At 33.1% G+C, this 25,531-nt stretch overlaps 1 protein-coding gene and 1 pseudogene across 4 annotated transcripts in view; both read left to right on the top strand.

Moving 5' to 3' along the window:
* Window positions 1-21,190, top strand: part of LOC120589494 (membrane cofactor protein-like) — a 28,267-nt gene extending 7,077 nt beyond the window's left edge. Inside the window, exons 2-11 of one of the 4 annotated variants that reach the window (XM_039847004.1) lie at window positions 2,450-2,635; window positions 3,058-3,169; window positions 7,564-7,649; window positions 9,491-9,688; window positions 12,067-12,249; window positions 14,641-14,688; window positions 19,263-19,313; window positions 19,824-19,859; window positions 20,374-20,434; window positions 21,086-21,190. In XM_039847004.1, the coding sequence (XP_039702938.1) occupies window positions 2,482-2,635; window positions 3,058-3,169; window positions 7,564-7,649; window positions 9,491-9,688; window positions 12,067-12,249; window positions 14,641-14,688; window positions 19,263-19,313; window positions 19,824-19,859; window positions 20,374-20,434; window positions 21,086-21,101 (945 nt within the window). In that variant the 5' untranslated portion in view covers window positions 2,450-2,481 and the 3' untranslated portion in view covers window positions 21,102-21,190. Of the gene's footprint in view, window positions 1-2,449; window positions 2,636-3,057; window positions 3,170-7,563; window positions 7,650-9,490; window positions 9,689-12,066; window positions 12,250-14,640; window positions 14,742-19,262; window positions 19,314-19,823; window positions 19,860-20,373; window positions 20,435-21,085 lie in introns of those variants that run through there. The other 3 variants (XM_039847005.1, XR_005649505.1, XM_039847006.1) reach the window with 3 other exon arrangements.
* On the top strand, window positions 1,989-2,107 carry LOC120589502 (uncharacterized; annotated as a pseudogene).
* Window positions 21,191-25,531: the final 4,341 nt, after the last annotated feature.

Below are 25,531 nucleotides of genomic sequence, written 5' to 3'. Positions count from 1 at the left end.
GTTTCAGGTGAGCTGATCTCTTTCAGTATTTCAGGCTTTGTAGTAAAGAATTCCCTCAATTTTTGTATGTCTGGAAAGATCTTTATTTCTCCTTCATATCTAAAGGAAAAGTATGCTGTATATATTATACTTGGCTGGTAGTTCCTTTCATTTAATAGTTTGAATATTTGATTCCACTCCTTTCTGGCTTGTAAGGTTTGTGCTGAGAAGTCTGATGATACTCTAATGGTTTTGGTTTTTTTTTTTTATATATAAGTAACTGTCTTCTTTTTCTGGCTGCCCTGAAAATTCTTTCTTTGTCTTTGATTTCTGATAATTTTAATATGCTGTCTTGGAGAATGCCTTTTTGGGTTGAGATAATTTGGTGTTTGTTGACATCTTGAATTCCAAGCTCCAGTTCATTCCTTAGATTAGGGGAATTCTCGTCAACTATTTGTCTGAAAATGTTTTCTAATCCCTGCTCCTTTTCCTCTCCTTCGAGAATGCCCATGTTCTTGTTTTCTTTTCTGATGGTGTCAGCTAGTTCTTGTATTTCTCTTCCATTGTTTTTTATTTTTTGGTTTCTCTCTTTGTCCTTCTGATTTATTTCTAGATTTCTGTCTTTAATATCACTGATTCTTTCTTCCATTTGGTCAACCCTATTTCCCAAGCTTACTATTTCATTCTTCACCTCTTTCAGTGTACTGTGTTCTTTATCTTCAGAAGTTCTATTTGGTTCTTTTTAAGGGTTTCAATCTCCTTGCTAAAAAACTCATTTTGCTGATCTAGTTGTTTTTCGATTGCTGAAATTGTTGATATGAATTATTTTGGGTCTCATTGAGTTTTCTCAGAAGTACCATCCTGAATTCTCTGTCATTTAAGTTGCATATTTCTATGTCATTAAGTTGCATATTTCTATGATTTTTCTCTTTCTTTCTGAGCTGCCTTTTCACCCTGGTTGTTCATGGTGTTTAATGGACTATTTCTCCACATAGACATTAAAGGAAGCATATTCTGCTTTTTTCCCAGAGAGAGGATTTATTATATAAAGGTCTCTCTTTAGCCTATTGCTAAGAAGATGTTTTTCTTTTGGTTTCCAGTAAGTGGTGTATAAGCCTCTTGGATCCATGCTTTATAAAAAGTCTTAATAATGCCCTTTTTTTCCCCTTATAAATATTCAGTCACACTCATTACCCTCAGTCTCAGTCCCTGTCAGTGTTAGTGACAGTTTCTGCAGTGTTTGGTCTTGGAGGATATGGGGGTAGGTGCCATCTGGGTTGGGAGATGGGAGCTGCTGCTCAGCCTCGCGTTTTGCAACCCTGGCTGGTAATATCAACTTGCTTCTCCACCTTCTCCATTTCTCTGCTTTCTGCGGTGATCCTTGGGTACTGCTGCTGTGTGGAGTGCACAGCTCTCTCAGGCAGGGCTGTACAGAGAACCTGCCGCACCTTCTCTCTTCCCCACTCTTCCTACAGGGAGCTCTGGCTGCAAGAGGAAGCTTTTTTGTTTCCCCTAGTCTACCACCCAAATCCTGGGGTTCTGACCTATGGTAGCTCTTATTCACAGATCCCTCGCTCTGATGTGCTTGTGTGCAGGTTGAGGGTTTTTTGTTGAGTTTTAGATGTTCAGCTTACTGTTGTTTCAAGGGGAGAGATCTGGGGACATCTCTCACTCATTCATGTTTCTGACATTCTTCTGTATCACTTTTTGAACATCTGCTGGGTACAGAGTGAAGTAGAAAAGGAAGGCGTGTGATCCCTGACCTCAAAGAGCTTGCCTCCTGAGAGGAGACTAAGCCTGAAGTGACAAGTGTGATCATAAGTTTGTTTCAAACTATGAAAGAGTAACCTGAGCATAGTGCTATATACTATAGAAAACTTCTTAGAAGGGAAGTGAGTTTCTAAATGAATTTAGAAAGAAGTGGGGAATCATGTATTCCTGTATATATTTTTAAGACCAAAAACCTTGATTTTGTCTCTTCAGTTTACTTTTGAAAAAAATTCAATTCAATCTACGGCCATGCTACCCTGAACAAGCCCGATCCCAGCCAATCTTGGAAGCTAAGCAGGGTCGGACCTGGTTAGTACTTGGATGGGAGACCACCTAGGAAGACCAGATGCTGTAGGCGTAAAAAATAAAAAATAAGGGATTGTAAGCTGACAAGGTCCTTGCAATTTGTGAGGCAACCAAAGGTTGCCTCGCCAAAAAAAAAAAAGAAAGAAAGAAAGAAAAAAGAAAGACATTCAATTAATTCCTCAACAAACCAAAGCTAATAGTATGTTATTTAAAACAAGCACAGCACATCCTCCAGTATTACCGCCACTTGGGTGAAAACATGGAACAGTTATTTAAAATCTTGCCAAAGACCTTTCCAAATATTATGTACTACCTACTTGCTACCAGGCTACAGTCCCTGGCTGGTCAAAGAGATTAAAATACTATTTTTATGTTCTTATTTTCTTCTCTCTAGATGCCTGTGGTGAACCACCAGAGTTTGACTCTATGACGTTAAAGGGTGTCCCTAAATCTTCGTATTCACCTGGGGAAAAAGTATATTATTATTGTAAACCAGGGCACTATCAGTTACTATTTCATTCCACTAGTACCTATTGTGAGGAAAATAGCTCATGGCACCCTATCCCTGAAGGTTGTTCCAGTAAGTAAATACCTTGTGTGTGTGTGTGTGTGATGATGACATTCCCAATGCCGTGTGTCTGTGTGTCCTCTGTGTCTGTGTGTGTGTGAGTGCGTGCACGTGCATCTTTGTGTGTGTGTGTGTGTACGCATGCTCTGGTGAGTTTTTTTACACATTTTAGAGTTCATTTTCCATTATGACAATGATGATTGTCATATGTGAAACTAAGTTTTAGAGAACAATGCCTTTTAGGCTTTAATAAATCTAGGAATTTTTTGTAAGCAATTGGTTGCCTGGGTAAATGTGAATTTTACATTTGCCCTTTAATAGTTAACTGAAGAAAATAATATTGTATGAATTGAAAATAGCAGGGTAGAATTTTGATCCTGATTTAAATCTGTTTTGAAACTGATATAAAAATGAATTTGAAAATTCTATTTTAGGAAAAGAATGTACAACTCCACAAGTTTTAAATGGTGGAATATTAGACCCAAATCATACCCTTTACATTGGCTTTCAGTTCGATAAAGAATTTCACTTTTTTTGTGATGAGGGGTAAGTAAGTTGTTCCTTAGAGGACATAAGGTAAATATTACCAATTTAATTTTTGTTTTGCTACTCTTAAGCATTCTCATAAAATTATTCTGTTATGCTTCCTGTGTGACAAGTTGTACTAACCAATTAGCTCTTGGGCTTTTTACGGAGACTGAAAAATATGTACTTAATAGAAAGAAACTTAAATTGAAGGAAAGCATATTATATAATACTTGAGACATGTAATGATAAGATTATTGTAAACATCAAAAATGTACTAATCATGGTGACTTTATCTTTGATAATAAAGTACACCTATTTAAAATAATCGATTCTCAGAGTTGAGGGCGGACACAGAAATGTTTTGTGGAAGTCTTCTAATTCCTTAAATACCTTCTGACTGGTTGTTCCATCCTTTATTGGGTTGGGGTATTGAAGTGTCTAATTATTATTGTAAAAATGCTTCACTTCTGTTTTTGCTTCATGTGTTTTGATGATCTGACATTAGGTGCATAAATGTCTATAACTGTGATATTTTCTTGTTACATGTACCTTTTATTAATATTTAATGTCCTTTGTCTCTTGTAACCTTTTTTATTTTAAGTCTATTTATCTGATATTAATATAGCCACCCTTGCTCTCTTTTGGTTACTGTTTGCATGAAACATCTTTTCCCATCCATTCAATCTCAACTTGATTTTGTCTTTGGATCTCAAGTGTGTCTCTTGTAGACGGCATATAGTAGGATCATGTGTTTTTATCCATTCTGCCAATCTTTTTCTTTTGATTAGAGCATTTAAGTCATTTAAATTTAAAGTAATTAGTGACAAAGAAGGACTTTTGTCTTTGTGCTATTTGCTTTCTATATGTTTTATAGTTTTTTTTTTAATCTCTCATTTCCTGCATTACTGTTTTCTTTTTTTTAGTTGTGTTTTTGTAGTGAAATGTCTAAATTCCTTTTTCATTTCCTTTTGTGTATATTCTATGGCTTTTTTCTTGTGGTTAGTAGGGAGATTATATTTAAAATCCTAGTTATGTCAATCTAAATTAGAATTTTTGCTAGCTTAACATCATAACATCAAAAATTTAGCTCCTTCACAGCTCCATTCTCACCCCATTTGTTTGTTACCATCACAAAATCTCGTCTTTATATAATTGTGTGTCCCAAAGCATAAATTAATAGTTCTTTTAAAAGCATTAAGTTTTTTTTAGCTTCTATAGAAAACAGAATTTGGAGTTTAAAAACACAGTTACAGTAATGCTAGTTTTTACAATAATAATTGTTTTTTCTTTAAATATATTATCTCTTAAATTGTGACAAAAACAAAAATTACAGTTACAAACTATTATTACAATAATATGAGCTTTTATAATTGCCCATGTATTTAACTTTAATGAGATGTTTATTTTTCCATATGACAAAAGTCACTTTCTAGTGTCCTTTCATTTCCCCTTGGATGACTCCCTTGAGGATTTCTTGCAGGAGTGGTCTAGTGGTCAAACTCCTTCAGCTTTTGTTTATCTAAGACTATTTTAATTTTCCTTCACTTTTGAAGACACTTTTGCCGAATAAAGTATTTTTTGTTTAAAGATTTTTTTTTTTTCCTTTTAGCACTTTTAGTATTTCAGCCCAAAGTCTGTACTTCTGGCCACCAAAGTTTTTGATTATCTGATTATCTTATTGAGGATCCTTTGTATGTGATGATTCACTTCTCTCTTTCTGTCTTCAAGAGTCTCTCTTTGTCTTTGGTTTTTGAAAGTTTTATTATAGTACTCCCTAGGTATACATGGGATATTGTTTCCAGGATTCCTTCCCCACCCCTCTACAGATACCAACCAAAGTCCTTCTATAAAATGGCATAATATTTGCATATAACCTACACACATCCTCCCCATATGTTTTAAATCATGTCTCAATTACTTATAATACCTAATACAAGACAAATGCTATGTAAATAGTTGTGACACTGAATTGTTTAGGGAATAATAACAAAAAAGTCTGTACTTTTTCCTTTTAAGAATATTTTCAATTCTTGGTTGGTTAAATCCACAGATGTGGAACCCGCAGATTCAAAGGGCCAACTGTATTATGTCTTAGTGTGGATATCTTTGAGATCATTTTACTTGGAAGTCATTGAGCTTCTTGGATGTTTATATTCATGTCTTTTATCAAATTTGGGAAGTTGTCAGCCATGATTTCTTCATGTATTCTCTTTGCCAATTTCTGTCTTTGATATTTCTACTTTATTCACACATAATTTTCTTAACTTTCTCTACTTCTTCATTTAGTTCTTTGAGCTTCTTTAAGATAGTTATTTTGAAGTCTTTGTCTAGAAATCTGCCATCATGTCTTTATCAGGGACAATTTTTTTTTATATTTTTCTTTTAAGTGGATTGTACTTTCCTTTTTCTTTGTATGCTTTGTAGATCATTTAAAAATTTGGCAACTCTGGAAATCAGCTTCTTCACCTTCCTTAGAACTTGCTGGGTTTTGTTATTTTATTTTTTATTTTTTTTTAATTTTTTATCTTTGTGCTCAAGATGAGCCTGAGATGTAAACTGAGTATCTCAGTTCGTTCCTGAGCCTTTCCCTGAGCACATGAACTCAATTTCTAATTTTCCATATATATGCAATTGTTTTTGAAGATACTGGTTTTTAATGTCTGGCTCCTGAGAGGGGAAAAGCAAAAAATATAGTGGGGAGCAAAGGGTGTATGATCTTTAAATCCCTTGAAAGTCACTTCAGCTGGGGAGAAAACGACTTGCCAGCAAGCGGGGAGATGCTGCAACATGCGCATCTCTTTGTCTGCTTCTCTGTGATTTAGAAGCAGCAATCAGAGCACAGATCCCTGATATTTGGAGGATATTTTTGCCCACCCTGGCTACTGCAGCCTGTTCCAAGAACTCATAACACAGCTGCCTGAAACATTGTTGAGGGTCAGAGATGTGTAGTTGCTATTTTCCTAAGAGCTGAAATTGAAATTACATTTACCTGTCAGAACCTTCCCCTGGGAGCTGAAAGCCTTCAACAGACTTCGGAGTTCCAAAATAGTTACATCAAATTCTGCCATTACAATTTTTGTCTAGTTGGGGAGACAGTCTTAGTGCATCCTACTCTGCCATCTTCCCAGAATTCTCTTTTAAAATAATAGATATAGAAAAAGTGAATGAGCATTGATGGATAAGTCAACTAGAACCATGTACAAGTGGTTTCACTATTTTTTAACTTAATCAAGTAAAAATATGGGAACATCCAGTTAATAGTTCAGCTAGAGAGACTGCTTAAGCACATTGAAGGATACCAAATATTTAAGACATAGATTCTTCTCTTAGAATTAGTTGCCTTATTGACAAACACAATATATACAGAGAACTTTCAATAGTAAATAAGAAATACCAAATAGTTATTGATGATTATTACAATGAGAGTCTAAAAGAAGAGAATACTGTGAATTTAAATCATCAGAATAGTTTTCATCAAATGCTATGCCTGAGCTATTCCTAGAAAGATAATCTGATCTAAAGAATACATATGTATCCCATTATATTGTGCTTTGCTTTATCGTACTTTGCATATGTTGCATTTTCATTAACATCAAGGCATAACCCTCCACCAGTAAAAATGTTGCAACTCATTGAAGGCTCAGATGATGTTTAGAAATTTTTAGAAATAAAGTATTTTTAGATTAAGGCATGTACATTGTTTCTTTAGACATAATGCTATTGCACACTTTATAGACTACAGTGTAGTATAAATATAACTTTTATATGTACTGATAAGCCAAAAATTTTGTGTGATTCAATTTATTATGATTTTCACTTTATTGTGGTGGTCTGGAACTGAACCTATGAGATCTCTGAGGTATGCCTGTATTAAGAGCTAAAACCTAGCACTCCCTATGTGCCAGATGCTAACTCATTAATACTCAGAACAATCCTACAAGGTATATACTATTATCCCCTTTTCATAGATGAGGAAACTGAGCAAGAGAAATATTAAAGGACTTGGCTAAGCTCAAATAACAAGTCAGTTGTGGAGCTGGGACTTGAATACACACAAGCAGGCTCTAGAGCCTTATGTCTCTACTCAGTCATTGTTGTGACTAAGCAGAATGGAAGGAGCAAAAGCAAAGTTAATATGTGTGTGACTGCCAAATATTGCAGAAGAGGCCAGACACAGGCATGACAGATTTATTTAGATATCTTTTCCTTGCCAATGTGTGTTCAAATGCAGAAACCGTTAATGTAGTTAAATTCCAAACTCAGTTAGCATTTTATTACGTTATGTCTTTTAAGAAAATTCCCCCTCAAATTATGGTAGTACAGAAAAAAAAAAAAAAAGAAAATTTTTGGCATTATTATGTGTATCTTGTTAACTGTTAAAGAAAACAGTAACCTTTTATTTTTTCATTTAGTTATTACTTAAGAGGAGAAAAAATTCTTACTTGTAAACGTTCTGGAGACAAAGTGTATTGGAACTATGATTTGCCAAAATGTGAAAGTAAGTAAATTTTTCCTTTAGAATTTAGACCAGCAATTCTCAGCCCTTTTGGCCTTAGGACTCACATGGATTTTTTTTAAAGTATAGTTGACATGCAATATTATATTAGTTTCAGGTGTACAACAGAGTGATTAAACATTTACGTGCCTTACAATGTGATCACCATGATAAGTCAAGTAACCATCTGTCACCATACAAATTTATTACACCATTATTGACCATATTCTCTGTTCTGTACATTACATTCATGTGAGTTATTTATTTTATAATGGGAAGTTTTATTTCATATTCCCCTTAACCTTTTACACCCATCCTTCCAGGCCCCTTTGTTCTGGCAACCATGTTTGTTCTCTGTATCTATTAGTCTATTTCTCTTTGTTTGTTTTTCTTAGATTATACATATAAATGAAATCATGTGGTATTTGCTTTCTCTGTCTGACATTTCACTTAGCGTAATACCCTCTAGGCCCATTTATGTTTTTGCAAATGGCAAGTTTTCATTCTTATTTATGTCTGAGTAATATTCCATTGTATATGTATGTATGTGTGTATACCTATATGTCTCACATCTTCTTTATCCATTCATCTATTGATGGACACCTAGGTTGTTTCTATACCTTGGCTGTTGTAAATAATGCTTCAATGTACCTAGGGGTGCATATATCTTTTCAAATTAATGTTTTTGTTCTCTTCAGATAATATCCACAAATACAATTGTTGAGTTGTATGGTAGTTCTATTTTTAATATTTCGAAGCACCTTCATAATGTTTTCCATAGTGGCTGCACCAATTTACAATCCCAACAACAGTTCACAAAAAAATTTCTCTTTTTTCCACACCCTCACCAACCCTTGTTGTTTGCCCTTTATGCTTTTAAATTAACAAAGATCCCAAGAAAGTTTCTTTATGTGGGTTATGTTTATTAATATTCATTATGTTAGAATTAAAAGTAAGTTTCTAAAATATTTATTAATTTATTTTTTAAAACAATACATGATAACACATAGAATATATTTTTTATGAAAAATAAAATTGAAAGCAACAAATGAAGAAAAAAACTCATAGAGACAAATATTTAGTAACTAGAGGGAAAGCGAAGAATGGGGAGGTAGATTAGGGTAATAGGGGTCAAATATATAGTGACAAAAGGAAATTCAACTTTGGGTGGTGAACATACAATACAATATACATATGACATATTATTGAATTGTACACTTGAAACCTATATAATTTCGTTAACCAATGTCACCCTAATAAATTTAATTTAAAAAAGATTAAAACAAAATTTCCAAAACGAATAGAATTGTGCCATTGTTTTACATTTTTATAATCTCTTCAAAATCTGGCTTAAAGAAAGACATACGGATTCAGTCTGTTACAAAATAACACCATTTGTAGCTTCTGGAAACTTTCAACATACGTTCATAAGTATTAAAGCGAAAAAAGACAATATCTTGGTATTACTGTGAACCAATGATTTAGCAAAAGAATATATTTATAAATTACAAAGCATTTCTCAGGTAGCAGTGAATTTTATCTTTAATTGCAAACATATTTTGTCATTAAATTTTTAGTGACTCTTATGACTAGAACAAAGCTTAGCATTGCCTTTTATATAAATATAGGTGTTTTACATAGGTATCTAAAAAAGTGATTTTTGTTTTGAAAGTGTATTTCTACATGGTTTGACTTTGGGGTAATACATTTTCTCATAAACACCTTCCTCTAAATGGGTGGAAGTCATATGTTAATGAATTTATTGAAGACAGTTCATAAGACTTTACTAAATGTTTTAATCTTTTACCTTTTTTCTTGCATTTCTTTTTTTTTCTCTTCTAAAGAAATTTTTTGTCAACCACCTGGAAAAATAAAAAATGGAAAGCACACAAATAGTTGGAGGGATATATTTGAATATAATGAATTAGTAACTTATAGTTGTGACCCTTCAAATGGACCAGAGGAATATTCACTTGTTGGAGATAGCAAGCTTATTTGTTCTGGGCCCAGCACATGGAGTACTGACCCTCCTGAGTGTAAAGGTAATAGTATTTCCATTTCTTTCTTTCTTTCTTTGTAAATACTGTGGAAAGACTTTGTAGATAGTTTATCTATAAGTAAACAAAGTCATATATACTTCCTCTTCTTGTTACGTTAACTTCTAATTTAATATATGTCAAGTTAAATAAAAAATAATTCTAATTGTAGAATCCCCCACCTCCAACTTCACATGTTTCTGGCATTCTAATTTATACAATGTGAACTACTGTGTATATGTATGAGTTAGGATTTTTTGAAAGAACCAAAAAACTCAAAACACACTGGCTTAAAAATAAAAATATTTTCTTATATTAAAATATCTGAGTGGACACCCAGAAGATGGATTGTTGGGTCATATGGTAATTCTATTCTTAATTTTTTCAGGAACCTCCATTCTGTTTTCCATAGTGGCTGTACTAACTCACATTCCCACCAGCAGTGTATGAAGGTTCATTTTTTCCTCACAACCTCTCCAACACTTATTATTGTCTTGTTAATAATAACCTTTCTTACAGGTATGAGATGGTATCTCATTGTGGTTTTGGTCTGCATTTTCCTAATAGCTAGTGAAGTTGAGCATCTTTTCATATGTCTATTGTCCATTTATGTCTTCTTGGGAGAAATGTCTGTTCAGGTCCTCTGCCCATTTTTTAATTGGATTGTTTGCTTATTTGTTGTTGTTGAGTTGTATGAGTTTTTTATATATTTTGAACATTAGCCCCTTATTGGAAGCAAATATTGTTTGCAAATATCTTCTCCCATTCAGAAGGTCGCCTATTTATTCTGTTGATGATTTCTTTTGATATATGCACCCCGCTGTTCATTGCAGCATTATCCACGGTGGCCAAGATATAGAAGTGATCGAAGTGTCCTTTGATGATTAGATAAAAAAGATGGGGCACATATATACAATGGAATATTACCCAATCATAAGAAAAGATGAAATACTGCCATTTTCGATAACATGGATGGATCTTGAGATTATCATGCTAAAGCAAAATGAGTCAGAAAGGAAAAGTTGAGAACTATATGATTTCAATCATATGTGGGACATAAAACTGGAAGCAACAAACAAAAACTCATTGACACAGACAAAAGTTTAATGGTTACCAGAAGGAAAGGAGGGTCAGGGAGGGTAAAGGGAGTCAAATATATGGTGACAGAAGTATGACACTGGATGATGGACACACAATGCAATATACAGATGATGTATTATTGAATTGTATACTTGAAACCTATATAATTTTATTAACCAATGTCACTCCAATAAATTTATTTTTTTTAAAAAAAAAGCAGCCACAGGGATGTGAAGTATAAGGAACAGCATAAGGAACACAGTCAATAATAGTCTAAGACCATGTATAGTGTCACTACCCAACCTGCACAATAAGAATTGCTAAAGGAAGTTTTTCAGGATAAAAGGAAATGATATCTGATGGAAATGCACATCACAGGCAACGAGGAAGAGCACTGTTCTAGTTTAAAAGGCTATACATTATGGGCCCTTTTCTATTGCTCAGATTTAATCTCATAGGATGTTCTCCTGCAATCACTGCCCAGCCCATTGTTTTTTGTTTTCCAAATTCTTCCAAAGCCTTTACTGGATCCTGAAGTCAATCTGGAAGGTCATGGCCAGCATTTTACTTCTGGCAAAACAGAGTAGAATGAGAAATACCATTGTACTAAGATGAATTCTAAATATTAACTTTTATCTTTATCTCAGACCTATAGGATTATATACTGGTTTACAATGTATAGTGTGGTGTTTGATCTGTGGGTTATAGTCTAAAGGTTTGGAAAACATGGCCCTAACTCCACTAGCCTTTCTATTTCTTGAACATCCCAGTTCATATATGTTGTTGCTACCTGAGGACTTTCTATTTGCACATCTTTGCATGGCTAGCTCCTTTTCAGCTTTTACATCTGAGCTCAAGTATTACCTTCTCACAAGAGTCTTCCTGCCTTTCTAAAAAGCAAGGTACTATAATCAGTGTCAGCATGCAATTTAAAAAAATTCCTAGACCTATAGAGTACCAAAAGTTGCCTTTGAGCTTACCCAGAATTTGTATCTGATAGTCACACCTTTCTCAAAATTTGCAGAATATACAAATTTTAAAAATAATAAATAAATAAATAAACAAATATATAGGAAACCAATAAACTATAATGAAAGTTTGTTCTAGGTGTAAAAACTTTACTAGATTTCTCTAAATCTGTTTACCTGGAATTAAAATGCATAAATAGTCTTTTTTTTTTTTTTAGTTAACATCTTGTCTTTCATTCCTTCTCTCTTTCCACAGAAATCAATGCTTTGCACTATTTTTTCCCATATTTTATTAAAGCAACTTTCTATTATTTTTGGAATTTCTCTATTTCTCAGTGGTCAAATGTGAATATCCAGTACTCGAGAATGGAAGACTGGTATCAGGAATTAAAGAAAAATTTTATTATCAAGCTGTGGTTTTATTTGAATGCCTGAAAGGTTTCTACCTTCATGGCAGCAACCCAGTGTTCTGTGGTGAAAACAGTACTTGGGAGCCTGAGATGCCAACATGTATTAAAGGTACAAATTTTATCATTTTCTGTCTTGGTTTTTTTTTTAAGAGTTTATTTTTGACATTAAATATCAGTGATACAGAATAACTGAAAAGAGGCAATTTTAGTAATTAATTCTGTCCTGTATTCCTATCCATGACAGATGTATGACATAAAATTCACATAGAATTATGCTGTTTTGATTTTGTATGTTTTCATAGGGTTCTTAGCACATTATGTACATCACACAGGTATATAAATTTCTCTTATTTGGTATTTTTATGTATAAAAATGGATAGCAACCATTTTTCACAATAAATTGAATCACTGGAACTTTTACTAAATAATTGAAGAATTAAAGCCATAATTCATATAAATGAAAAGAAAGTGGTAATTCTCAAGTGATTGATCCTACATTATTATGTTTTTCAATGTCAGTCCTTCTTAATATAAAATCTCTTATTTTGAGTCATTCAAATTTAATAACTTCTTGCATACATTTTACAGAAATTCTTTAAATTCATGTATTTATACTCATTCATTACTTTTAGTAAGAGAAGGTGAAAGAACATATTCGCAGCCATTTTCATTGTTAGTGATTCTAAAATTATTTGCCATAGTCTGCAGATATAAATAGCTATGTAAACCTGGGCAAGTTACTTAAACTTCAGATGTATTTACTTATATGTAAAATGATTTAATGCTTTCCTTGCTGTGTGATATAAAGCTTAAATTAGTTGCACTTAAAGCACTTAGCACAATACCCGGCATATAGGAAGCTCTTAAAGGAAGCTCATATATGACTTATAGTATTACTCCAATTGACATTAGTAAAGAGCATTTGTTTTCTAATATGTATTTTTTTGTGACATCGACTTTTTTATTTTAATTTATTTTAAAAATAATCTGTTGACACATTGAAAGTTTCTTTCTGGTTCAGGGCTATGTTTCATTTTCCGTACTGCAACCAGTTTAGCTCTTTTTATATAGCACAATTTGAACTGGGAAATTTCTGCTGTCTTCCAGAATAAGACTGGTATTTCTACTACCCCCACCCTTCCCCACATCATACAATTATTCTTTTTCCCTTACTGAGCATGTCCATTTGAAATAGAAACTAAATTTCATAGCAACTGAAAGGCACGAACAGTCTTCATTTATTAAAATAAAATGGAGTATTTTATGCTCTGCTTTAATGCTCTTTAATGCTCTCCTTAAGACTAGAGAGATTATTTTGATATGGTGGAAGGAATTGCCTTCTGATTTCAGTGCTGCTATCTCTGGCTTCTCTTTGGTTTAAGCAGAAACCAGAGACAAGAAGAATAGTGGGGAGAACATTAGCCTGGGCTGACCTTGCTCAGGGTCCTAGTTTTGCTCTGCTTACTGTGGGCTTTGGTTTTCTGATTAATAAAGGTGTTGAACTCAAATACATCTCAATTACTGGCTTCTAATTTATTTGTATATTTCCTGTTGTCCTAATATTTTAAAGGATTGAGGGGAATTATGCATGTTAATACAATAATTAGAACACCTTTTTATAATAATTCCTGTATATCTGGTACCTGGTAGCCTCCCTGAATACATTAGTTGAGTGCTGTGAGGTTTGGGGGTGAGAAGGGGGTGGTAAAAGAGATGGTTTTTTGGTGGACTGAGAAATTAAGATTGCATGTGCAATTTATTCTCATCAACTCATCCACATTTACTCACATAGTCCTAGCGCACTGTGGGATACTGTATTTGTTGATAGGCTCTGTTGAAAGAATTGACCACAAGAATTAATTAAGGATTTATAAACACTGAGACAGTTTAGTGTTTCAAAGAAGAGAATTGATTGTGAGAAAAAGCTCATAAAGAGGAGAAATGATGGGGATCTTTTTTAAAGACAAAAAAATCAAAACTCATGGAATTATTAATTTTTTTTATCATCGGAGAAAAACTATATGGAAGGGATCAATAATATATAATGATGAAAAAGTAGACCTGATGATGCTAATATGAAAAAGTGTTCATGATATAAAATGGAAAAGGAAAGTATACAAATGATGTGGTATGAAAAAGTAGATCTCATGATGCTAGTATGAAAAAGTGTTCATGAAATATAAAATGGAAAAGGAAAGTATACAAATTATGTGGTATGATACTATCTGGATGGTATTTTTTTTAAATATATTTACTCTGAACACATTTTTATGATTTGTTATTAACTTCTGGTATTCATAGTATAGAATATAAAATTATAATGAACATTTATGTACCTGTGTAAATATATGTTTAGGTTATATTCTCAGAAGTAGAAATGCAAATTTCATAAAGTATGCATATTTTTTATTTTGAGGAATAATCTTCCTATGAAATAAAAAATCAAATTCATAATTTTTATCAATAAGGCTGGTGAATGGAATCAAATTTATTTTTCTAGGTTTAAAGCCTACTCGTTCAACCAAACCTCCAGTTTCAAGATATCCAGGTTCAATAACTTTTAATCCTACTTATATTGTTAAGAACTTTATAAGGCAATAGGTAAAAAGTCATGTCTTCTTTTAATTTGCATTTATTTAATTATTAATCAGGCTGAACTTTTTTGTTTACATTTATTTATTCATGTCCTTTGCTCATTTTTCTGTTAGGTTTCTAAAATGTTATTTTTGTTGATTGTGAAAGCTTATTATAAAAAAAAGTCCTTTTAAAAGGTAGTGAGCTTGTTTTTGTGCAATGGTGTATTAGTCAGCCATAAGAAAAGATGAAATACTGCCATTTGCGACATGGATGGATCTGAAATTATCGTGCTAAGCAAAATAAGTCAGACATAAAAAGTTGAGAACCATATGATTTCACTTATGTGTGGGATATAAATCGAAAGCAACAAACTAACAAGACAAACAAACCAAAACTTAGAGACACAGACAGCAGTTTAGTGGTTACTAGAGGAAAAGGGGGAAGAGGCGAAGGTAGATAGGGGGAAGGGGTCAAATACAAATGTATTTTTGTAAATTTTCATATATTACAAAAGTATACAGAGTAAAAATTAGTTCTCCTACTCTTTCTCTAGTCCGTTATCTGAGTTAATCACTGTTAATAGTTTAGCTGTCTTTTTGTCTATTACTGTACATCAGTATCTTTATATATGTAGTTATACATATCTTGGCATTTTTTCTTTTTTCTTAACCAGAAATGGCATCATGCTGTTTATATTTTTCTAACGCTTTCACATTTTACCCTTACTACCTTAGATTGGTGTTGTATTTAGGTTTATTTTCATCTCTTTTAATGATAACTTTAATATATATATCATATTTTATTAAACTATTTTCCTATCAGTGGTCATTGATGTATGCAGAAGATTTACATTAATAGGTAATTGGATATATCAATATTTTTCCTAATGGTGGTAAGAATTGTCTTTCTTATAAAAGCTTTAAGTTTTCTCATGCTCAAATTATATAAACATTTCAACTATGTGTTCTGATTGCATTCTTTGCATTTAATTGTTGGTATATCTGAAATTCATTATAGTATATGGGATGAGATTGGGTTCTTCTCCGCTCCACCCATTCCCATCCTGTTGGTTAAGTAGCACCATTTCTGGTCTTCTCTCCAACTGTTGTATCATGCATTAATTCATAGGTGTTCTAGCCTCTTTTTGTTCCCTTGACTGTCTAGTCCTGTGCCAGCATCCAATCATTTTTTTGAATGAAGTACTATATGTTTTAATATCTGGCAGAACATTTCCTATTCAGAAGTGTTCAGGCTACTCTCAAATTAATTTTTCCAGATCAACTTTTATTTAATTTTTTACCATTTTAACCATTCTAATTGTACAATTCAGTGACATTAAGTACATTCACATTCTTGTATAATCATCACTACTATCTACCTCCAAAACTTTTTATCTTCCCAAGCTGAAATTTTATACCCATTAAACAGTCACTCCCCATTCATACCCCTCCTCCCTGCACCGGTCATCCTTATTCTAATTGCTATTTTTATGAATTTGAGTATCCTAGGTAACTCATATAAGTGGAATTTTACATTTGTCCTTTTTTGTCTGGCTTACTTTATATAGCCTAATGTTTTCAACATTCATCCATCTTTGAATAGCTTGTATCTGAACTTTATTTCTTTTTTATGGCTGAAAATATTCCACTGTTTGTATATACCCCATGTTGGTCATCCATGTATCTGTTGGTAAACACTTGTGTTTTATCCACCTTTTTTACTATTTTCAGTATGCTTCTCTGAGTTTTGCCATTCAAGGATCTGTTTGAGTCCCCGTTTTCAATTTTGGAGGTGCATAGTTAGGCATAGAATCGCAGGGTTCTTTGGTCATTATGTGTTTAGTTTTTTGAGGAACAATCATACTGTCTTCCACAATGCCTGCCCATTTTACGTTCCCACCAGCAATGCACAAATATTCTAATTTCTCTCCCTATTTGACACTGTGTTATTTTCTGGGTTTTTGTTTGTAATAACAATCCTCATACATATGGTGAGTAAAATATGTGAAGTAGTATCTCATTGTGGTTTTTATTTGCATTTCCCCCTTGATCAGTGATGTGTAGAGCATCTTTTCATGCGCTCATTCACTATTTATATATCTGCTTTAGAGAAATGTCATTTAAGTCCTTTGCCCATTTTTGAATTGGGTTAGAATTTTTGTTACTAGTTTTTAGAGTGCATTCTATATTTTAGATATTAATCCCTTACCAGATGTATGATTCGCAGATGTTTTATTACATCCTGTGGGTTGGGTGGCCTTTTCACTCTATTGATAGTGTTCTTTAATATACAAAAGTTTTTAATTTTGATGCTATTCATTTTATCTGTTTTTTCTTTTGTTGCCTATGCTTTTGGTGTCACATCCAAGAAATCATTGCCAAATTTAACATCATGAAGCTTGTCCTCCTTGTTTCTTTCTAAGAGCTTAATAGTTTTAGTTTAGTTTAGTTTTTTTTTTAATTGATTTTTCTATATGGTGTATAGTAAGAGTCAAACTTCATTCTTTTGCTTCATTTTTCTAAGAACCATTTGTTGAAAATCTACTCTTTCCCTACTCAGTGTTCCTAGAAGCACACTATGGAAAATCATTTGACCATATATGCAAGGCCCTCCATTCAATTCCAATGGTCTGTATGTATTTATGTTAGTGCCATTCTGTTTTAATTATTGTAGCTTTGTAGCAAGTTTTGAAATCAGGAAGTATGATTTGCTCTTCTTTTTCAACTTTGCTCTTCTTTTTCAAGATTGCCTTCATTACACCAAGTGTCTTAAGATTTCATACAAATTTTAGGATGGATTTTTCTATTTCTGCAAAAACCATCCTCAGGATTTTGATAAGGGTTGTATTTTAACTGTAGTAATTTTTTGTAGTATTTACATATTAATAATATTAAGTCTTCCAGTTTATAAACACAGGATGTCGATTTATTTTTCTCTCCTTTAATTTCTTTCTGCAATGTTGTTTTCAGTGAATATTCTTTTACCTCCTTTTTAATTCCAAAATATTTTCTTCTTTTTGATAAAAGAATATTTATTATTTTAAATGGAATTGTTTTCTTAATTTCTCTTTTGGATTGCTTATTTTGATGTATCGAAATGCAATGATTTTTGCTTGTTGATTTTATAACCTACAATTTTACTGAATTTATTTATTAGTTCTATCAGGTGTGTGTGTGTGTGTGTGTGTGTGTGTGTAATCTTTACAGTTTCTATGTAAAGATTATTTCATCTGTGAACAGAGATAATTTTATATTTTCTATGCCAGTGTTGATGGTTTTTATTTCTTTTTTACCTAATTACTCTGATCCAAATGTCCAATATTATGTTGGTTAGAAGTGGCAAATGTGGGCATCCTCTCTTGTTCCTGATTTTTTTTTATCTTTTTTTTTTTTTAATTAAGTTTATCAGGATAACATTGGTTAATACAATTATATAATTTTCTGGTGTACATTATCATTTTACATCTGTATATTCTATTGTGTGTTTACCACCCAATGTCCAGTTTCCTTCATCTACCATATTTTTGATACCCTTTACCCACTTCTCCCTCCCCCTAAACCCTATATTTCACCTCCCCCTTTACCCTGTCTACCTCCCCCACCTTCCCCACCCCACTAGTAACCACTAGTCTATAGTCCTCTGGTAACCACTAGTCTATAGTCCATATCCAGGAGTGTCTGTTTGTCCTGCTCATTTGTTGCTTTTAGGTTTATATCCCATATATAAGTGATATCATGTGATTTTCACCTTTTTCTGTCTGGCTTATTTCGCTTAGCATGATAATCTTGAGTTCCATCCATGTTGTCGTGAATGGCAGTATTTTATCTCTTCTTATGGCTGAGTAATATAATATTCCATTGTATATATATGTACCACAGCTTCTTTAGCCAATCATCTGTCATAGGACACTTCAGTTGCTTCCATGTCCTGGCCACTGTGAAAAATGCTGCTCTGAACATCGATGTGCAAATATTTTTTTGGATATGGGTTTTCCGGTCTTTGGGGTAAATACCCAGTAGAGGGATTGCTGGATCATGTGGTAGGTCAATTCTCAGTTTTTTGAGGATCTTGTTCCTGATCTTAAGGGGAAAACTTTCAATCTTTTGTTAGCTATGGGTTTTGTTTTGTTTTGTTTTTTAATATATAAATGGTCTTTATTATGTTAAAGAGTTTTTCTATTTCAGAGAAACTTCTAAATTATTTTTAAGATCTCCACTTTTTTAAAAATTTTAAAATTTTAATTTGAGTTCACACTGAACTCAAGCCTCATTCTGAGAATACAGTAATGATAAATTTGTGTGCTGTGCTACACAACATTCTCACAGGAAATATCAGTGGACAGGAAGAAGAATGATGTTGACGCTGAATATAAATTTTTAAGATTTTATTATACTATCTTTAATGAGAAACAATAATATAATTTATAAGAAAAATTAAATTATAAGCAGTTTAATACAAAGGTAAAAAATCAAAACCAATGAATTTATAGATTTTTAAGCTTTATTTAGTGTTTCTTTTTTACTATTTCCTTTTTTTCTTTCTTAGGATATCCCAATCCCAGTGAATTTCCATTATATGAAGACTTTAAAGAATTAGGTATTAGCTTATTTATTAATAACCCTGTATTATGAAAACTTTAAGTTCTACACGAAAATATTGTGTTCAATTATTTGTAGTTAGGGAAGAAACAAGATGTCACTAATTATTAGTAATTATTGACATTTATAGTTATTTTAGTATTGCATACCATGACAAATGTAAGTGGTAGTATATGTAGACATGTGTAGGTAACTTTCTCTAATCTTATAAATTCTAATTGTCCTATTAACCTTTACTAAAGAACCTGGCATAGTAACTGCAGCGCAAAACAATGACGGGTGAGGTTCCTATTAAGAGTTTCTCAAGGCAGATCCAACAACTGGAATCTATTTGAAGTGTTTTGTTATCAAAGTAACTTGGATGAATTAACAGTCATGCTAAAACTATAGACTGATAGGTTTTTTTGCTGTAGTTTTTATTTGATCTGATCAAAATTAAAATTCATCTGCTATCTGGGACCCATACATGCTCAATATCTTCAAACTGTTTTTTTGTTTTTTTTTTCAGATCCGGGAATCATTGCTGTAATTATTCTTACTATACGTAAGTATTCCAAACTTGGATATCACTTCAATCAAAATATTACTGTGATGAAGTACATTATTTTCAATGATTTTTCAGTTTCTATAGTTTTTATAGTTTGAAATTAAGTAAAACAATCTATAAATGCCTGACCTTTAATATTATATACCACCTTGTGTTGAAGATTGTATATTCTTTTATAGTCTATATGTCCACTTAGTAGCAAACCCTAAATAATACATGTTTTTTCAAGATGATTAGTCATATGAGTTTTCATCCCAAATATGCTTTGGGTAATTTTCTAAATTAAGCAAGGACTCTACTGTGACTTATTGTATGGACTTTTTAAGTGATTCCAGAGAACTGCATTTTTAGACAGTGAAGAGTCTGGATGAAATATAAATGTATATGTGCTTAAATAAAATAACATTTCTGACAACTGAAATATAATCAACATTAATTTCTTCTTCTAGGTTTTGAATCTTGGAAATTATTTTTCATGGTTACATGTCATTTGTTTTCTGGTTTCTTTTAGTTGTTGGCATTGCAGTAATTTGCACCTGCTTGTACAAATGTCTTCGCAGAAATAAGAAAGGGTAAATTAAAGCATGTTTATTCTAACTAATTGGTGCTTCTCACTCTCGACATACTTTTATGCAGCTTTTATTTGTACTCTGTATTACAGGTTGTCCTTTTTTAAAAAAAAAAAAATATGCTGCCTGGGTGTGCCATCAGAATTGCATTTCTTTATTAAAAATATTTTAGCCATTTTTAATATCACCGTAGCAAGACTAATCTGTGAAGAGCTGTGTTAGCTATTATGACTGTAAGAAAAATTTCTGTAGGATTTAAGGTCGAAATTCTGCAGCAAATCATCTACTGTTGTGGGCCTTCCTTACCCTAGGTATATCTTATTTCCTAAATTCGACTGGTGGCCAGGATTAAATTTAAAATAGTTCACTGTGGAGACTTTGACAGTTGTATTAACTGGAATGTTTAGGATGAAAGCTTCTATTTGTCTGTATAACTTATGTAGTTGTAAGAAGCTGTGTAGGTATCTCATTCAAATGCCCAATTTGATTTCCTTTCATTTAGAGCTTTTATTTTTACAAATTAAAGTAGAGAATTAGAAGCGATTTCCCTCTCACGTTAGACAGTCACCCCCCTCCCCCCCAGGCATATGATAGTTTTAGTAAAGGTTTATCTTTGTCTTAAGCAAACTTTGTCCATTGTTTTTGTTCATCTAGGTTAACAGACCTTTGAAATAAGCATAACTACCCTCAAGAGAGCACATAATTTTATTAACTACTCTGTAATCCAATCCCTGCCTTGCTTTCTCTCACCTTCATGTAATCCTCTGAACATTTCTTTCTTAATTTCAAGTGCATAAAAAATACTGCAAAATTAACATTCTCATACATATTTGAGATCTTGCTTCCCAACAATTGTCGATTTTGGTCAAATAAATGTATAAAAATTCTCTATAGGTTTGGACATTTCTTATGTCGACAGTAGAAATAACTTCTCAAGAAAGCAAAAGAAAATTGTTTTCTACTCTTCGCTATACTTCTTTGTTTAAAATATCACTGCACCAAAATATTTCAAGGTTTCTTAATGAGTATAATAAAACTCTCTCTGGCTACTGGTTAATGGGTTTTGTGAGCTGAGCATCCACTTTCAAGGTGGTGACATAGGAGGATCCTGAACAACAGCAAAGCTACAGCTACACACAGAACAATTCCCTCTGAAAGAGATCCAAAAACTAGCTGACCACTTTCTACACATCAGGTGGAGGGGAAAAAAGACATTCAAAGTGGGTAGGAGAGATTGAGACACAATCTCTTCATATATTCTACTCACGGCACAGTGACCCGCAGTCAGGTGTGATTCACATCTCTGAGCTTCTCCCTGAGGAGTGAAGTATTTGAATCCTACATTTGGTGCCACATCTTCTAAGTTCTACACTTGAGAGATGAGCCCCACAAGCACCTAGTTTTGAAAGCCAATGGAGCTTATGTTCATGAGACCCAAAAGGCTATAGTGAACTGAGATATAGTTCTTTTTTTCCCCCTTCTTTAATTCCCCTCCACCCCACTTCCACCCCTGACCTATGGATGTTGCCCTCTCCCCTTAAGAACTGGATCTCTGAAGGTGAGGTGTCTTCTCCCACGCGCTCATGGCACGGACCAAGGGCCTGGTGCCCCCAACATACCCAGGGGGCCCAGCACACCCCGGGACATGGTCTGTGGCTCCACCTGGGACATGAACCCAGGACCTTCTGCGTGTAAAGCAAATGTGCTAACCACTACACTATGGAGCCACCCCCTGAGATATAGTTCTTAAAGGACTCAGCCTACTGGCTGTGGCAAAGCCCCCAGGACACAGCACAGAGGTACCTGCCTGAAACATACAAACCTTTCTGTGAAAGAGATATATTTACTTATTTTAAAAGCTTCAGCCCAACTTTCAGTCAAGATGGTGGAGCAGGTAAACTTTGTGCTCACCTCCTCCTACAATCATGTCAAAATTACAACTAAATTATTGAACACCTATCACTGAGAACCACCTGAAGACTAGCTGAACTATTCCAAAAAATTAAAGAGGAAGGAAGCCACATATGTTCATTTTTTGAAGCCAGTATTACCTTGTTGCCAAAATCAAGTACATTAAAAAAGAAAGAAAATTATAGACCAAAATCCCTGATGAATACAGATGCAAAAATCCTCAGCAAAATATTAGCAAACCAAATTTAGCAATACATGAAAAAGATTGTACACTATGATCAAGTGGGATTTATTCCTCAGATGCAAGGTTGGATCAATATCTACAAATTAACATGATACACCACATAAAATGAAGGATGTAATATGATCATATATATGATCATCTCATCAGGTGCAGAAAAAGCATTTAACAAAATCCAGAAAAAGCATTTAACAAAATCTAAAATATATAAGGAATTCATACAACTTAACACCAAAAACACAATCTGATTAAAAAATGGGCAGGGGACCTGAACAGATATTTCTCCAAAGAAGATGTAGAGATAGCCAACAGACATATGAAAAGATGCTCAGTGTCACTAATCATCAGGTAAATGCAAATTAAAACCACAAAAAGATACTACTTCACACCTGTCAGAATGGCTATTATCAGTAAATCAACAAACAAGTGTTGGCAAGGATGTGAAGAAAAGGGAACCCTCATGCACTGTTGGTAGATTGCAAATTGGTACAGCCACTATGGAAAACAGTTTGGAAGTTGCTGAAAAAATTAAAAATAGAATTACCTTTTGACCCAGCAATTTCACTTCTGGATATTTATCCAAAGAAATAATTTTGTTAAACGCTTTGTTGATACACTTTTGTTAAACGCTTTACTGATAAAAATTCTCAGCAACGTAGTAATAGAACATAACTCAAATAATAAAGGCCATACATGACAAACTCACAGCTAATATCCCATTCAATGGTAAAAAGCTAAAAGTGTTTTCCTTAAGATCAGGAATAAGACAAGGATGTCCACTTTCACCACTTGTATTAGACATAGAATTGCAAGTCCTAGCCATAGCAATCAAAAAAAGAAAAAGAAATAAAAGGCATACAAATTGGAAAGGAAAAAGTAAAACTACCATTATTTGCAGATGATTTGATACTATATAGAGAGAACCCAAAAGATTACACACACACACACAAAATTATTAGAACTAATAAATGCATTCTGTTAAGTAGCAGGATACAAAATTAATATTCAGACATTGGTTGCATTTTTATACACCAATAACAAACTATCAAAAAGATAAATTTTAAAAATCCCATTTATAATTACATCAAAGAATTAAAATACCTAGAAATTAATTTAACCAAGGAGGTAAAAGACTTGTACTCAGAAAACTATAAGACATTGAAGAAAGGAACTGAAGACACAAATGAATGGAAGAGTATATCATGCTCATGATAGGAACAACTAACATTATTATAATGTCAATACTACCCAAAGCAAGCTACAGATTTAATGCAATCCCTGTCAAAATACCAATAGCATTTTTTACAGAACTAGAACCAATCATCTTAAAATTTATATAGAACCACGAAAGACCCCAAATAGACAAAGCAACATTGCAAAAGAACAAAGTTGGAGGTATCATGATATTGATATCAAACTATAATACAAGACTCTAATAATCAAAGCAACATGGTACTGGCATAAAAACAGACATAGATCAGTGGAGCAAAATAGAGAGCCCAGTAATAAACCCCATATGGTCAATTAACCTGTGACAAAGGAGACATGAATATACAATAGGATAGAGATGGTCTATTCAATAAATAGTGTGGGGAAAACTGGACAGATATATGGAAAAGAATGAAACTGGATCACTTTCTTACACCATATACAAGAATAAATTTAGAATGGATTAAAGACTTAAATGTAAGACCCAAAACTATAAAACTCCTACAAGAAAATGTAAGCAATAAACTTTGACATTGCTTTTAATAATATCTGTTTTGGATGTCTTCTTGGGCAAAGGAAACAAAAGAAAAAATAAATAAATGGGAGTACATCAAACTAAGAAGGTTTTGCTCAACAAAATGTAAAAGCAACCTGATGTTTGGGAGAAGATATTCACCAATAATATATCCAATTAGGAATTAATTTCCAAAATATATAAGAAACTCATACAACTTAACATGAAAATAACCTAAACAATCCAGTTAAAAAATGAGCAGAGTACCTGAAATGACATTCTCCAAAGACAACATACACATGGCTTATAGACACGAAAAGATGCCAGACATTACTAACCATCAGGAAAATGCAAATTAGAACCACAATGAGAAATCACCTCATACCTGTCAGAATGGCTATCATCAATAAACCAAACAAGTGTTGGTGAGGATGTGGAGAAAAGAGAATCACTGTGCACTCTTGGTGAAATTGTAAATTGGTGCTGCCACTATGGAAAACTATATAGAGGTTGCTCAAAAAATTAAAAATAGAACAACTATATGACCCAACAATTCCACTTCTGGGTATTTATCTGGAGAAATCCAAAGCACTAATTCAGAAAGATATGTGTACCCCTATGTTCATTGCAACATTATTTACAACAGCCAAGATGTGGAAGCAACCTAAGTGTCCATCGATAAACAAGCAAATAAAGAAGAGGTGGTACATATATACAATGGAATATTACTGGGCTATAAAAAAGAATGAAACCTTGTCATTTGAGACAGCATGGAAGGACCTGGAGAATATTTGCTAAGTGAAATAAGTCAGACAGAGTAAGACAAATACTATATGATTTCACTTATACCTCAAATCTAAAAGACAAAATAAACAAAATAGAAACAAATTCATATACACAGAGACAAACTGATAATCACCAGAAGGGAGAGAAAACAAGGTAAAAGAGATCTTGCCAGTTATAAAAATAGTCATGGAAATGTAAGGTACAGCATGAGAAATATAGTAAAGTTTGTAATAACTGTGTATGGTGTCAGATGAGTACTAGACTTATTGGGGTGATCGCTTTGTAAGTAATATAAATGTCATTCGCTATGTTGTATACCTAAAACTATTATAATATTATATGTCAACTGTAGTTGAAACTTTAAAAAAAAATGGTAAGCCATACTGCACTTTACCTCAGCCTTTGTCAAGGGTCAGCAAAGCCCTTTCCTGTGGTTCAG

The sequence above is a fragment of the Pteropus medius genome, unplaced genomic scaffold, assembly GCF_902729225.1.
Source record: "Pteropus medius unplaced genomic scaffold, Ma_sr-lr_union100, whole genome shotgun sequence".
NCBI classification, from domain to species: domain Eukaryota; kingdom Metazoa; phylum Chordata; class Mammalia; order Chiroptera; family Pteropodidae; genus Pteropus; species Pteropus medius.
Note: the sequence above shows the minus strand (reverse complement) of the source record. Positions and strands in the feature narration are given on the sequence as shown.